The following is a 15,584-nucleotide window of genomic DNA, read 5'->3' on the forward strand; positions in this document are numbered from 1 at the left end:
CATAGGCTCATGTGTCTACTTGATGCAAAAAGCTCATTCTTCCCTAGTATCATTTTCTATCCCATAGTCCAGTCCAATCGATGTCTGAAGAGTTGGCTTTGGGAATGGTTCCTGTCTTGGGCTAACAGAAGGTCCGGGGACCATGACCTCCAGGGTCCTTCTAGTCTCAGTCAGACCATTAAGTCTGGTTTTTATGAGAATTGAAGGTCTGCATCCCACTGCTCTCCTGCTCCACCAGGGGTTCTCTGTTGTGTTCCCTGTCAGGACAGTCATCGGTGGTAGCTGGGCACCATCTAGTTCTTCTGGTCTCAGGCTGCTGTAGTCTCTGGTTTATGTGGTCCTTTCTGTCTTTTGGGCTCATAATTCCCTTGTGTCTTTGGTGTTCTTTATTCTCCTTTGCTCCAGGTGGGTTGAGACCAATTGATGCATGTTAGATGGCCGCTTGCTAGTGTTTAAGACCCCAGACTACACTCTCCAAAGTGGGATGCAGAATGTTTTCTTAATAGATTTTATTATGCCAATTGACTTAGATGTCCCCTGAAACCATGGTCACCAAACCCCCGCCCCTACTATGCTGGCCTTCAAAGTGTTCAGTTTATTCAGGAAACTTCTTTGCTTTTGGTTTAGTCCAGCTGTGCTGACCTCTCCGGTACTGTGTGTTGTCTTTCCCTTCACCTAATATAGTTCTTATCTACTATCTAATTAGTGAATACTTGTCTCCCTCCCCCCCCGCCATGACCATCAAAGAATATTTTCTTCTCTGTTTAAACTATGTCGAGTTCTTATAATAATGGCCTTATACAATACTTGTCCTTTTGCAACTAACTAATTTCACTCAGCATAATGCCTTCCAGATGGCTCCCTGTTATGAAATGTTTCACAGATTCATCATTGTTCTTTATCCGTAGTATTCCATTGTGTGAATGCACCATAATTTATTTACCCATTCACCCACTGACGGGCACCTTGGTTGCTTCCATCTTTTTGCTATTGTAAACAGTGCTGCAATGAACACGGTGTGCATATATCTGTTCATGTAAAGGCTCTTATTTCTCTAGAATATATTTCAAGGAGTGGGACTACTGAATCATATGGTAGTTCTATTTCTAGCTTTTTAAGGAAGCTCCAAATCGATTTCCAAAGTGGTTGTACCATTTTACATTCCCACCAGCCGTGTATGTGTTCCCATCTCTCCACAACCTTGCCAACATTTATTATTTTGTGTTTTTTGGATTAATGCCAGCCTTGTTGGAGTGACGTGGAATCTCGCCATAGTTTTGATTTGCATTCTCTAATGGCTAATGATCATGAGCATTTCCTCACTTATCTATTAGTTAGCTACCTGAATGTCTTCTTTAGTGAAGTGCCCGTTCATATATTTGCCCATTTTTAAATTGGGTTATTTGTCTTTTTGTAGTTCAGTTTTTGCAGTATCATGTAGATTTTAGAGATCAGGCGCTGATCGGAAATATCATACCTAAAAACTTTTCCCCAGCCTGTAGGTAATCTTTTTACTTTTTTGGTGAAATCTTTGGATGAGCATAGGTGTTTAATTTTTAGGAGCTCCCGATTACCTAGTTTTTCTTCTGCATTGTTAGTAATGATTCGTATATTGTTTATGCCATGTATTAGGGCTCCTGACGTTGTCCCTATTTTTTCTTCCATGATCTTTATCATTTTAGATTTTATATTTAGGTCTTTGATCCATTTTGAGTTTGTTTTTGTGGATGGTGTGAAGTACGGGTCTTGTTTCATTTTTTTTGCAGATGGATAACCAGTTATGCCAGCACCATTTGTTAAAAAGACAGTCTTTTCCCCATTTAACTGACTTTGGGCCTTTGTCAAATATCAGCTGCTCATATGTGGATGGATTTATGTCTGGATTCTCAATTCTGTTCCATCGGTCTATGTATCTGTTGTTATACCAGTACCAGGCTGTTTTGACTACTGTGACAGTATAATAGCTTCTAAAATCAGGTAGAGTGAGGCCTCCCACTTTGTTTTTCTTTTTCAGTAACGCTTTACTTATCCAGGGCCTCTTTCCCTTCCATATGAAGTTGGTGATTTGTTTCTCCAACTCAGTCAAAAAGGTCCTGGGATTTGGATCGGAATTACATTGTATCTATAGATCGCTTTTGGTAGAACAGACATTTTTACAAGGTTAAGTCTCCCTATCCATGAGCAAGGTATGCTCCTCCACTTCTGTAGGTCTCTTTCTGTTTCTTGGAGTAGTGTTTGTAGTTTTCTTTGTTTAAGTCTTTTACATCTCTGGTAAGATTTATTCCTAAGTATTTTATCTTCTTGGGGGCTACTATAAATGGTATTGATTTGGTGGTTTCCTCTTCAATGTACTTTTTGTTGGTGGAGAGGAATCCAACTGATTTTTCTATGTTTATCCTGTATCCTGATACTCTGCTGAACTCTTCTATTAGTTTCAGTAGTTTTCTTGAGGCTTCTTTAGCGTTTTCTGTGCTTAAGATCATGTTATCTGCAAAAAGAGATACTTTTACTTCTTCCTTGCCAATCCAGATGCACTTTATTTCTTTATCTAGCCTAATTACCCTGGCCAGGACCTCCAGCACAATGCTGAATAAGAGCGGTGATAAAGGGCATTCTTGTCTGGTTCCTGATCTCAAGGGGAATGCTTTCATACTCTCCATTTCGGGTGATGTTAGCTGTTGGTTTTGTATAAATGCCCTTTATTATGTTGAGGAATTTTCCTTCTATTCCGATTTTGCTGAGAGTTTTTATCATGAATGGTTGTTGAACTTTGTCAAATGCGTTTTCTGTATCAATTGATAAAATCATGTGACTCTTCTGTTTTGTTTTATTTATATGACAGATTAATTGTTTTTCTAATGTTGAACCATCCCTGCATACCTGCATACCACTTGATATGTTATTGAATTCTATTGGCTAGAATTTTGTTGAGGATTTTTGCATCTAAGTTCATGAAGTATATAGGTCTGTAATTTAATTTTTTTGCGGTGTGTTTTTTTTTTTTTTTTTACCTGGTTTTGGTATCAGGGATATGCTGGCTTCATAGAATGAGTTTGGTAGTATTCCATGCTTTTCTATGCTCTGAAATACCTTTAGTAGTAGTGGTGTTAACTCTTCTCTGAAAGTTTAATAGAACTCTGCAGTGAAGCCCTCCAGGCCAGGGCTTTTTTTTTTGGGAGTTTTTTTGATTACCTTTTCAATCTCTTCTTTTGTTATGGGTCTGTTTAGTTGTTCTACTTCTGTTTGTGTTAGTTTAGGTAGGTAGTGTGTTTCTAGGAATTCATCCATTTCAAATGTGTTAGAGTACAATTTTTCATAGTAATCTGATATGATTCTTTTAATTTCAGTTGGGTCTGTTGTAATATCACCCATCTCATTTCTTATTCAGGTTATTTGCTTCCTCTCCTGTTTTTCTTTTGTCAGTTTGGCCAATGGTTTATCAATTTTGTTAATTTTTCAAAGAACCAGCTTTTGGTCTTGTTAATTCTTTCAATTGTTTTTCTGTTTTCTATTTAATTGTGCTCTAATTTTTATTATTTGCTTTCTTCTGGTGCCTGGGGGTTTCTTTTGTTGCTCTCTTTCTATTCATTCAAGTTGTAGGGATAATTCTTTGATTTGGGCCCTTTCTTCTTTTTGGATGTGGGCATTTATTGATATAAATTGACCTCTGAGCACTGCTTTCACTGTGTCCCAAAGGTTCTGATAGGAAGTATTTTCATTCTCATTGGATTCTATTGATTTTTTTTATTCCATCCTTAATGTCTTCCATAATCCAGTCTTTTTTGAGCATGGTATTGTTCAGTTTCCAAGTGTTTGATTTCTTTTGCCTGCTTTTTCTGTCATTGATCTCTACTTTTATGGTCTTATGGTCAGAGAAGATGCTTTGTAATATTTCAATGTTTTGGATTCTGCTAAGGCTTGCTTTATGACCTAATATGTGGTCTATTCTAGAGAATGTTCCATGTGCACTAGAAAAGAAAGTATACTTGACTACTCTTGGGTGGAGTGTTCTGCATATGTCTATGAGGTAAAGTTGGTTGACTGTGGCATTTAGATCTTCCGTGTCTTTATTGAGCTTCTTTCTGGGTGTCCTGCCCTTCACTGAAAGTGGTGTGTTGAATTCTCCTACTATAATTGTGGAGCTGTCTATCTCACTTTTCAAAGCTGTTAGAGTTTGTTTTATGTATCCTGCAGCCCTGTCACCGGGTGGATAAATATTTAATATGGTTATATCCGCCTGGTATACTGTCCCTTTAATCATTATATAGTGTCTTTCCTTCTAACCAAAGGGTCAGCAGTTCAAATCTGTCAGGCGCTCCTTGGAAACTCTATGGGGCAGTTCTACTGGATTAGTGTCTTTCCTTACCCTTTGTGGTTGATTTAGCTTTAAAGTCTATTTCATCAGAAATTAATATTGCCACTCCTGCTTTTTTGATTGTTGTTTGCTTGATATATTTTTTTCCATCCTTTGAGTTTTAGTTTGTTTGTGTCTCTAAGTCTAAGGTGTGTCTCTCGTAGCAGCATATAGACGGATCATGTTTTGTAATCCATTTTGCCACTCTCTGTCTCTTTATTGGTGCATTTAGTCCATTTACATTCAGCGTAATTATGGATAGGTATGAATTTAGTGCTGTCATTTTGATGTCTTTTTTTGTGTGTTGTCGACAGTTTCTTTTTCCAACTTAATTTTTTGTGCTGAGTAGTTTATCTTTATACATTGTCTTTTCCTCTTATTTGTTGTTGTTGATTTTGTTTCTGCTAAGTCACTATTTTTTTCTTGTATTTTGTTTTGATGTGTACGATAGTTTGTCTCCTTTTATGGTTACCTTAATATTTACCCCTATTTTTCTAAATTTAAACCTAACTTCTATTTCTTTATATTGCCTTTCTTCCTCTCCATAAGAGAGATCTATGACTGCATTTCTTAGTCCCTCTTTATTGTTTTAATATTGTCTTCTTTTACATAACATTGCTGTTTCCCTGTTTTGAGCATTTTTTTTATCTTGATTTATTTTTGTGATTTCCCTGTCTGGGTTGACATCTGATTGCTCTGTCCAGTGTTCTAGTCTTGAGTTGATACCTGATATTATTGATTTTCTAACCAAAGAACTCCCTGTAGTATTTCTTGTAGTTTTGGTTTGGTTTTTATGAATTCTCTAATCTTCTGTTTGTCCAGAAATGTCCTAATTTCACCTTCATATTTGAGAGAAGGTATTGCTGGATGTATGACTCTTGGCTGGCAATTTTTTTCCTTCAATGCTTTATATACAGCATACCACTGCCTTCTTGACTGCATGGTTTCTGCTGAGTAGTCCCAGTTTATTCTTATTAACTCTACTTTGTAGGTGACTTTTAATTTTCCTTAGCTGCTCTTAAAATTCTCTCTTTATCTTTGGTTTTGGCAACTTTGATTATAATACGTCTTGGTGACTTTCTTTTAAATTCTACCTTATGTGGAGTTCGATGAGCATCTTGGAGAGATATCTTCTCATCTTTCATGATATCAGGGAAGTTTTTGGCCAACAAATCTTCAACAATTCTCTCTGTATTTTCTGTTATCCCTCCCTGTTCTGGTACTCCAATCATGCATAGGTTATTTCTCTTGATTGAGTCCCACATGATTCCTAAGGTTTCTTCATTTTTTTAAATTCTTTTATCTGATTTTTCTTCAAATATATGGGTCCCTCTTTATCTTCAAGTTCACCAATTCTGCCTTCCACTTATTCAGTTCTACTCTAACTTTCTACTGAGTTGTCTAATTCTGTAATTTCATTGCTAATCTTCTGAATTTGATTGCTGTCTGTATATGGATTTTTCCAGCTTATTAAATTTTTCATTATGTTCTTGAATAACCTTTTTAATTTCTTCAACTGCTTTATCTGTGTGTTCCTTGGCTTATTCTGCATATTGCCTGATCTCCTTCCTGATGTCTTGAAGGGTTCTGTATATTAATCTCTTGTATTCTGCATCTGGTAGCTCCAGGAAGGCACTTTCATCTAGAAGATCCCTTGATTCATTTACAAAGTTTGTGGAAGCATCATGGTCTGCTTCTCTACACGATTTGATATTGACTGTTGTCTTCGAGCCATCTATAAGTTATTTTATTAGTTTACTTTGTGTTTGCTTACTATATCCTAGGTTCTTGCTTTGTTTTGTTTTGATATGCCCAAATGGGTTGCTTGAGTGAGCTAGCTTGATTATTTTCACCTTTGAAGCTCTGATGTCCTGTCACCAGATGGCTAGAGCTGTTATCAGGTACATCAGTCTAGGAGTACATTCACTTTTCTTTTATGGATTCAGCTCATGTGTCCATGTGGCTGGTCGTCAAGTGTGTGGTACAGGCTCTGTCCTACAGTCTTAGAGGGGCAGGGGTGATTGGTGTAGGTACCGGTATCTGCTTGCAGCAGCAGATCATGTTCTGAACAAGGCAGGGGGCTGCAAATCGTCCCCGAAGTGTCTCTGAGGAAAGCACGTCCCTCTTCTCTAGAGCATATGGGTGGGTGGGTTCTGCAGATGGACCATGGGCACCCAATGTTTCTGGTTGTTAAGGACTGGGAGGTACAAGTTATCTCTGGACCCCTGTAGTGGGAGGCTGGGTGACCTGAGTGGAGCCACCAGACCTTAGGCCCCTGATGTGGGTAGGTGAACACTGTGTTTAATAGGCAAAGCAGTGTCAAACAGCAAACACTCACCTCTCCACCATGCAGCTGAAACAGTTGTAGTATGCCTATGAGGGCCTATTCTCCTGAAATAGGCCTACACAGGTCCATGGAGGGGGGAAAGGTATTCAAAGTCCATGGACCTTTTATGCCTGCTCAGGAGCCACTTCTGTCCTGAGCTCCCCTGGTTAGTGGAGCTGGCAAATTATCTCTTCCCCCTGTTGTGAATTTATTCCTTCTCCAAGGCCAGGAGGATGGCTCCAGGTACTCAAGAGGGCCTATCTTAGGCCCAGGGCAATCAGCCACTGAAGCTGGCTTGAGGCTGGGGGCGCGGTAAAAAACAGCTGAAAGTGCTGTTTTTCTCTTGTTCTGGAGGTGTGAGTGGTCTGCGTGGCTGGCTGCTTCTCTCTGAGGAAACTGCTGCCAAACACTACTACCAGCCCGCCGCAGCTGCTCCTGGGAATGGTGCCTAAGGAGTCCCGGCAATTCAGGTCCGGCAACTCCTCTCCACTGCTGAAGTGTCTCTCCCTCCCCATGCTGCTCAGTCTGTTTTCTAACTTTGCCTTTGATGTTCACGGCTCCTAGCTTGTCTTAAATATAATCATTTCACTTGTTTTTCCGGGTCTTTGTTGTAAGAGGGATCGCAGGAAGCATCTGGCTATTCCACCATCTTGGCCCCATCCCACAACAAATATTTAAGAATCCGTATTTGATGTTCGTGACGCTATGGTATCATTTTTCAATTTTCACTTTCTAATTATTGCTTGCTGGTTTATAGAAATACAATTGGTTTTATATATGGACTGTATATCTAGTAACCTCACTGAATTCACACATTAAATCTAGTAGTTTGTCTTTTTTATTTTCTACACACAGTGAAACCTGTGAGAGCTGGCACTTGATGGGATCACCATGTTTTTCTAGAACTTGCAAGTTTTCTGCCTTTGATGGTGTAGTCTTACAACTTTTCTATCACTCTCTATTAGTGGGAAACGTTTGAGTTTTCCTTCTCTGACCGGCTTCTACTCATACAGGTCCCAACTTTCGCAGGTTTTATTGTGTAAATTATATCACCTGTAAATCTGTTTTCCTTTATAGTACCTAGTGCTACGGCTGCTAACCAAAAGGTCAGCAGTTTGAATCCGCCAGGCGCTCCTTGGAAACTCTATGGGGCAGTTCTACTCTGTCCTATAGAGTCGGTATGAGTCGGAATCGACTCGACGGCAGTGGGTTTTTTTGGTATAGCCAGTTGCCATTGAGTCAGTTCTGACTCATGGTGATTCCATGTGTGTTAGAGTAGAACTGCTTCATAGGGTTTTTGATGGCTGATTTTTTTGATTTACATTGCCAGGCCGTTCTTACGAGGTGCCTGTGAGTACACTCAAACCTCCAACCTTTTGGTTAGAGCCAAGCACTTAACTGTTTGCATCTCCAAGAGACTCCTTTATCGTAAAAAATATGTAATCCTAAGAGGCATTTTGTCTCTGGCTCTGCTACATAATCCAAATGGTTAATGTTTTTTCTAATTTTATATCTTGGCACCACTTCCAATTTTTTGTGTGTGTATGTGCTTGTGTGTATATATATATATATACAGCTGCTGTTGAGTCAACTCCAACTCGTGGCAACCCCCATACTCCAGAGTTTTCCTTTTTTTTTTTAATGGTGTGTCTTTATTTTTATTTGCATGTCATGAACAATTCCATCTTTTGTCCATTTTGAGAGAAGAATACAGAGTTGCAATGAGATAATATTAGAAAAAGTCAGTTCAAACAGGGAAGTCATTCAAAATTATGTATGGATTCCTTAAACACTTATTTTAACTTGAAGTAAATCAGCACAATCTTTTAACTCAGAGTCAAGGCCTTTCCTTTGAGAATATGGGTTTGCTGCTTGTGGGTCCAGGTCATGTTTCTCCCATCCCGCACTGGTTATGATGCCCAACTTCAGTCTGATGATGGGCGGGGGAGGGGGGCATTTGAAGCGAACTGAACGCAGAATCCTAGATTTTTATAATTTACTGTTCTAATATTTTGCACATGTCTTACCTATATCAAAATTAACAGCAACTTTTAAAAAAATTTTATTGTGCTTTAGGTGAAAGTTCATAGCACAAATTAGCTTCTCATTCAAAAATTTATACACAAATTGTTTTGTGACATTGGTTGCAATCACCACAATGTGTCAGCACTCTCCCCCTTTCCATTCCAGGTTCCCCATGCCCACTTGTCCAGTTTTCCTGTCCCTACCTGTCTTCCCTACCTGTCTTCTCATCTTTGCTTTTGGGCAGGCATTGCCCCTTTGAGACCACAGGGGCAAGTATAAAACCAAAAACCAAACCCAGTGCCATCGAGTCAATTCCGACTCATAGCGACCCTACAAGACAGAGCAGAACTGCCCCATAGAGCTTCCAAGGAGTGCCTGGTGGATTTGAACTGCCAACCCTTTGGTTAGCAGCCGTAGCACTTAACCACTATGCCACCAGGGTTTTGGGGGCAAGTATATGAGACCATAATACTTGATTGAACCAAGAAGCATGTCTCTCATGTGTGTTACTGTTTGTTTTATAAGGAGCGGCTTCAGTTCTGAGTTAGTAGGGTTTCTGGGGGCTTAACAATAATTTTTAAGCAACCAATGCACACTAAATCCATAGGGTTTTTAATGGCTGATTTTTCAGAAGTAGATTGCCAGGCCTTTCACCCAAGGTACCTCTGGGTGGACTCAAACCTCCAACCTTTGGTTAGTAGCCTAGCATGTTAACAATTTGTACCCCTTAGGGACTTGCCATTTTTGTAAACTGCATCCCAAATTTTCACTGTCATGGGGAAGGGAGGGATTTTTAGCATTTTCAGTGCTATGAACTCCTTTGGCATTCTGGTGATGCCTACGAATCCCATCTCAGAATAGTGTTTTTAAATGCAGAAAATACAAGTGGAAATACAGTTATCCCATTAGGAAAAAAACCAGTTTGTGACAGAATAACATATGAGCACCTTCATGAGCACATTAAATAACAAGCTCCAGTAGCAGGTCTAATAACGTCAAAATAATTTCAAAGCAGTGAAGAACATACATGATACTCTAAGCTCTCTGCAACATCTGAAAGGGTGAGGAAAATATCTGTTTTTCCTGTTGGAAGACACAGGTTCTGTGGATCCTAACTGTGATTGGTTGCTGTTATGGATTGAATTGTGTCCCACCAAAATATGTGTCAACTTGGTTAGGCCATGATTCCCAGTATTGTGTGGTTGTCCTCCATTTTGTGATTGTACTTTTATGTTAATGAGGATTAGGGTGGGACGTAACTCCCTGGCTCAGGTCACATCCTTGATTCCTGATCCAATGTAAAGGGAGTTTCCCTGGGGTGTGGCTTGTACCACCTTTTATCTGCCAATCTGCTTCTGAAAATTAGCTTACAAGAGAAAAGGAAAGGGAAGCAAGCAGAGAGGGGGACCTCATACCACCAAGAAAGCAGTGCCGGGAGCAGAGTGCGTCCTTTGGACCTAGGGTTCCTGCGTGGAGAAGCTCCTAGTCTAGGGGAAGATTGATGAGAAGGCCAACAGAGAGAGAAAGCCTTCCCCTGGAGCTGACACCCTGAATTTGGACTTTAAGCCTACTTCACTGTGAAGAAATAAACTTCTCTTTGTTAAAGCCATCCAGTTGTGGTATTTCTGTTATAGCAGCACTAGATGACTAAGACAGTTGCTCACATTCATCATTGAAGGAAATGCTAAATATATCAGGTGGAGATTAGTGAGGGTGAAGAGGTGATTTTCCCTGACATTGGAGACACCGTGGAGGAGATGGTACAGAGGGAGGGCGCGGTACCTTCTATGCTGCGGATGTCATCCCGCCACAGTTCCAGGCGGGTCGTCATCTCATGAGCCTTCTCTAGAAACCTCTTCCACGACTTGCTGCTATACTGTTTCCACTGGTCCCATTCAGATAAATACTTCATTTGGGTCTCCTGAATGGCCCTGCATTAAAAACAAGCATGACAATGACAACAGCAACACCGTCAAACCTCAGCATCAAGTAAAACCTCAGCCCAGGGAACAGGCTCAAGAAAGCCATGACTCCATGGGACCAAGCCTGACCTCTCTCCCTACCCCGAGATGAGCTCAGTTCCCTCTATTCTATCTCCCATACCACCCCTTCTTTTCATAACTTGTTGTCGTTATTAGTTGCCGTTGAATCAGCAACTGTTATGTACAATATGATGGAACGTTGCTCAGTCCTGCAGCATCTTCACGACTGTCGGTATATTGGAGTCCACTGTTGCCGCTATCGTGTCGTATTCTGAGTGTCTTCCAACCTAGAGGGTTCATCTCTTCCAGCACTATACTGAGCAATGTTCTGCTGTGATCCAGACGGTTTTCATTGGCTAATTTTTGGGAGCAGATTGTCAGGCCTTTCTTCCTAGTCTGTCTTAGTCTGGAAGCTCTGCTGAAACTTGTCCACCATGGGTGACCCTGCTGGTATCTGAAACACCAATGGCACAGCTCCCAGCATCTTAGCAGCATGCAAACCACCACAGGACAACAGACTGACAGATGAGTAGTGGTTTCATAACTTAGCCTCTTCAGTTGTGGGATCATCTGATTAATGTCTGTCTCCCCCACCACACCACAAGTTATTTAAAGGCCAAGAATATGCAGTATTCATTTCCGTGGTCCCCACGTGCCTGGCACAGACAGCAAGTGCCATGACAGCCGTGGTTGTATCTATTTTGCTCACCACTATATCCCTACCACAATGCCCCACACCAGTTGCCATGGAGATTCTGACTCACGGCAACTTCATGTATTGCAGAGTAGAGCTGCACTACATAGGGTTTTCAATGGCTGTGCTCTTTTAGGAAGCAGATTGCCAGGCCTTCCTTCCAAGGTACTCCAGGGACTCCAGCATAGTACATCGTAGGTTCTCAGTAAACATGTGTTAACATACTGAACACACAGTCCCCTGATTAAAAATGGTCTTCCGCTCCTGCATTGTTCAAATGGCTTTCCTATGAACATGAATTACATTTACATATATTAAAAAAATTTTATGGCTCATCAAGATTTATGGACTAGGAAGCACAATCTTTAGGTTGGGAATTCAAGGCCCCTCTCAGCCCAGGCCTGGCTTTCAAGGCTCCCTGTCCCTCTCCTAGGCCCACTCATGTGAAAGTCGCACCCCTCCCTGAACCTGCCCCTGGAGCCTCTGCACCTGCCCTAGTCCTCTCGGTGAGCAAGTGCACATCCCTCCTCCTTTATAAAACCAAACCGGCTGCCGTCGAGTTGGTTCTAACTCACGGTGACCCCATGCGTGTCAGAGTAGAACTGTGCTCCATAGGGTTCTCTACGGTTGATCCTTCAGGAGTAGATCACCAGACTTTTCTTCTGAGGGGCCTCTAGGTAGACTCGAACCTCCAACCTTTCAAGTCGCAACCAAGTACACTGACTGTCTACATCAACCAGGGATACCTTCCTCCTTTATACTGCTGTGAAAGCCCCTCTGACCTCCACCTCCATCCTCCTCCCCTCTCTGTAAGATGACTGAGCACATGTTTATGGCCAGGCACTGGGATGGTCTATAGCAGGGTTTCTCAACCAGACATTAGCGGAAAGATCAGTCATTGTAAACCCTATGGAGCACAGTTCTGCTCTGCGACACATGGGGTCGCCATGAATGGGAACTGGCTCCACGGCAACAGGTTTTTATGGCTGCTTTCAGGCTACAACAGCAGAGTTCAGCAGTTGTTACAGATACTGTCTGGCCCGCAAAGCCTCAAATACCTAAACTCAGGCCATTTACAGAAACAGTCTGTTGGCTCCGAGTCTAGAGGGGAGACAGACATCCTGAATTCAGACAACTACAACTGTCTGGGAAAGTGCTACAATAGGGGACACACTCAGGGACTGGGGGAAACCCAGAGGAGGGGCCCCAAGTCTACGCTGGTACTGGGAGGGGAGTAAAGGGAGCAGGAGAAAGAGAAGGTGCTAAAGCCTGGAGGTGTGAGAGGGAAGGTGAGGAATTTGGGGAAAGCACATCACCTGGTGTGACTAGGACACAGCATAAAAGCACACAGCCTCCCCCCGCCCCCCGCCACAGAGGCTCTGCCAGCCGTTCCATAGCACCTGGCACATGTCTCCACCCTCCATCCAGCCTGTCCTCCTCTAGACAGGGAGCACCTCCAGGGAGGGCCTCAACTCTTCCATTCAAAAGCCTTTCTTTGCCTCCATTTCCTCATCTGTAAAATGGGAGTCAGAAAAGTACCTACCCTTGCAGCTGGTAACTGAAAGCTCAGTGGTTGAAACCCACCAGCCGCTCCACGGGAGAAAGATGTGGCAGTCTGCTTCCATAAAGATTACTGTCCATATGGGGCAGTTCTACTCTGTTCTATACAGTCGCTTTGAGTCAGAATCGACTCAATGGCAACAGCTTGGTTTTGGAGCAGTAGTTCTCAAATGGAGACTATTAGCCCCCTGCCCCAGAGGGAGATATTTTTGGTTGTTACAACTAGGAGGTGGATGCTCCCAGCATCTCGTGGGTAGAGGCCAGGGATGCTGCTGACCATCCTACAGAGCAGAACAAGCCAACCCCCACAACAAAGAATTATCCAGCACCAAATGTCAATAGTTTACCATGCTGAGGTTGGGCAACTCTGCTCCAGAGGACTGATATGGGGATTAAAGGAAACAAAGAACGCAGAATAAAACCTGGTAAGATGTAAGTGCTCGGTAGCTATTTGCCATTAGTACTGTCATGTGGCCTCCTCTCTGCCAAGTTCTAAGGATTTGCTGGTGAACCAGACAGGCATGGCCCCCGTGACCCTATAGGGCAGATCAGAACTACCCCACAGGGATTCCAAGGAGTGGCTAGTGGATTCAAACTGCTGACCTTTTAGTTAGCTGTCAAGCTCTTAACAACTGAGCCACCAGGGCCTCACCCTCATTAGTCTAATTATTAGTTTCATTTTTCCAACTAGCATGGAAACCCCTTGATGGAAGAAAATATGTCTCTCTCTTGGGTGCGGCAAAGTTTAGTACTGAATTTTATAAGAATTCAGAATTTGTGAATCTGAAACAGTGGGAAAGAAATACGTTAATAAAGTCTTACTTCACTCACATATTTTTTGAGAATACAAAGCTCCCCAAATTAAAATACAATAATAATCACCAAGGATCATGTGTTTTCAATGCTAAAGGGCCTAGAGCATCATCAACTGTGATTATGCTACAGCCTTTGATGGCCCCAATTATAGGGTTAAATAGAAACACCACCTCCATTATATCTGACTGTGGGGTTTAAAATTAAATGTATCCAAAGAATTTTGCGTTTGTCCTTGGTTCTTGAGAGATAATCTCTAAAACGTTGGAATTCCCCCAGCAAATGAAGTATCTTTGATCTGTAAGGGCTCCAGGTCACACCTGAGGGTTTATGCTAATGAGGTGACTCAGGTGGGGGTAGCCAGGCCAGAAGAAACACCTGGTGATATCAAATGGACACAGAAGCCCCACAGGCTTCCTGGTTGTTGAAAGATATCAATGTGCTTGGGAGGATAAAAAAAAAAAACAAAAAACCAAACCCATTGCAGTCCAGTCGATTCCCACTCATAGCAACCCTACAGGACAGATTAGAACTGCCCCATAGAATTTCCAAGGAGCACCTGGTGGATTTGAACTGCTGACCTTTTGGTTAGCAGCTGTAGCTCTTAACCACTACGCCACCAGGGTTGGGGACACAGAAGCTCCATGTTGCAAACCCTCCCAGACCTTGCCCTATGCATCTCTTCATTTGTATCCTTTTTTGTATAATAAACTGTAATTGTAAGTATAGCACTTTCTGTGAGTTCTGTGAGTCATTCTAGTGAATGATTGAACTCAAGGGAGTAAGGGGAGCCAGCAGGTCAGTGGGGAGGGGCCTGGGGACCCCTGAGCTTATGGCTGGTATGCTGAGGACATAGAGGGAACCCCCAAATTTGTAACCAAAATGTCAGAAGCTAAAGGGGCACTCCCAAGCCTGCAGCTGGCCTCTGAGGTCTTGAGCAGACTTGGCTGTCTGGAGGACCACGCCCTTTAATTTATGAGCTCTGACCTAGCTTTGGGTGGTCAGGGTCAGAGGAAGAAGGGCGGCCTGTGTAACTGAATTGGAATTGAATTCTTTCAATTTCGTTGGTGTCTGAGAAGTGGAAATAATTGCATATATTTGACTTCCACACACTGACCAATGAGACAAATTATATTTTGAATTCTGTGATCATGAAGGAGGTAGCCAGCTACCTACCAAAATCTACTCTCCCCTTCTCTGGCATTGCCTGGTCAGAGACCAAGGGGCTGGCCTTGTGATCTGCTTGGACCCACAGAACGCAGAAGTAATGCTGTGTCCGTTTCAAGCCTAGGCCTTTACTGCTAGAAGCTCCTCTCTTGAACCCCAGCTGTGGCCATGTGAACAAGCCCAAGCTAACCTGCTGGAGGATGGGACCATCTGGGGCAGGGATGGCCACCCCAGCTGAGGCTATCCCAGACCAGTCTACAGCCAGCTCACCCCCAGCCTAGACCAGCAGGGCTACCTGCCTTACCCACAGCTGACCACAGAAAGAGTGAGCTCACCTAAAAGTAGAACTGCTCAGCCGACTTGTAGACTTGAGTAACTGCTATTGTTTTAAGCTACTAAGTTTTGGGGTGATTTATTATGCACCATAGCTAACTGACGCACCCACTCCTCCACTGGCTAGATGTACTGGGTGCAAATAACAATGATACCTTTAGGGGGTGGTGTTCAGAGCCACAGGATGGAAGTCATGGCACCTGGGTCTCTGAATGACTGCAGAGTTCTCCGTCGACCTGGACCTAGGATTTTATCTGAGCGAGAAATAAACCTCTAATATGTTAGCTACTACATGTTTGGATCTCTTTATCACAACAGCTTAGATTCCCC

General features: G+C 42.4%; 1 protein-coding gene across 2 annotated transcripts in view; it reads right to left on the reverse strand.

Annotated features, from left to right (window-relative positions):
- TMC7 (transmembrane channel like 7) overlaps positions 1-15,584 on the reverse strand; it is a 69,847-nt gene that overhangs the window by 34,900 nt on the left and 19,363 nt on the right. For both annotated transcript variants that reach the window (XM_003418876.4, XM_064295641.1), the window contains exon 3: positions 10,488-10,636. In XM_003418876.4, coding sequence (XP_003418924.3) covers positions 10,488-10,636 — 149 coding nt within the window. The remainder of the gene's footprint in view (positions 1-10,487; positions 10,637-15,584) is intronic.

Source organism: Loxodonta africana, chromosome 12 (assembly GCF_030014295.1).
Source record: "Loxodonta africana isolate mLoxAfr1 chromosome 12, mLoxAfr1.hap2, whole genome shotgun sequence".
Classification (NCBI taxonomy): domain Eukaryota; kingdom Metazoa; phylum Chordata; class Mammalia; order Proboscidea; family Elephantidae; genus Loxodonta; species Loxodonta africana.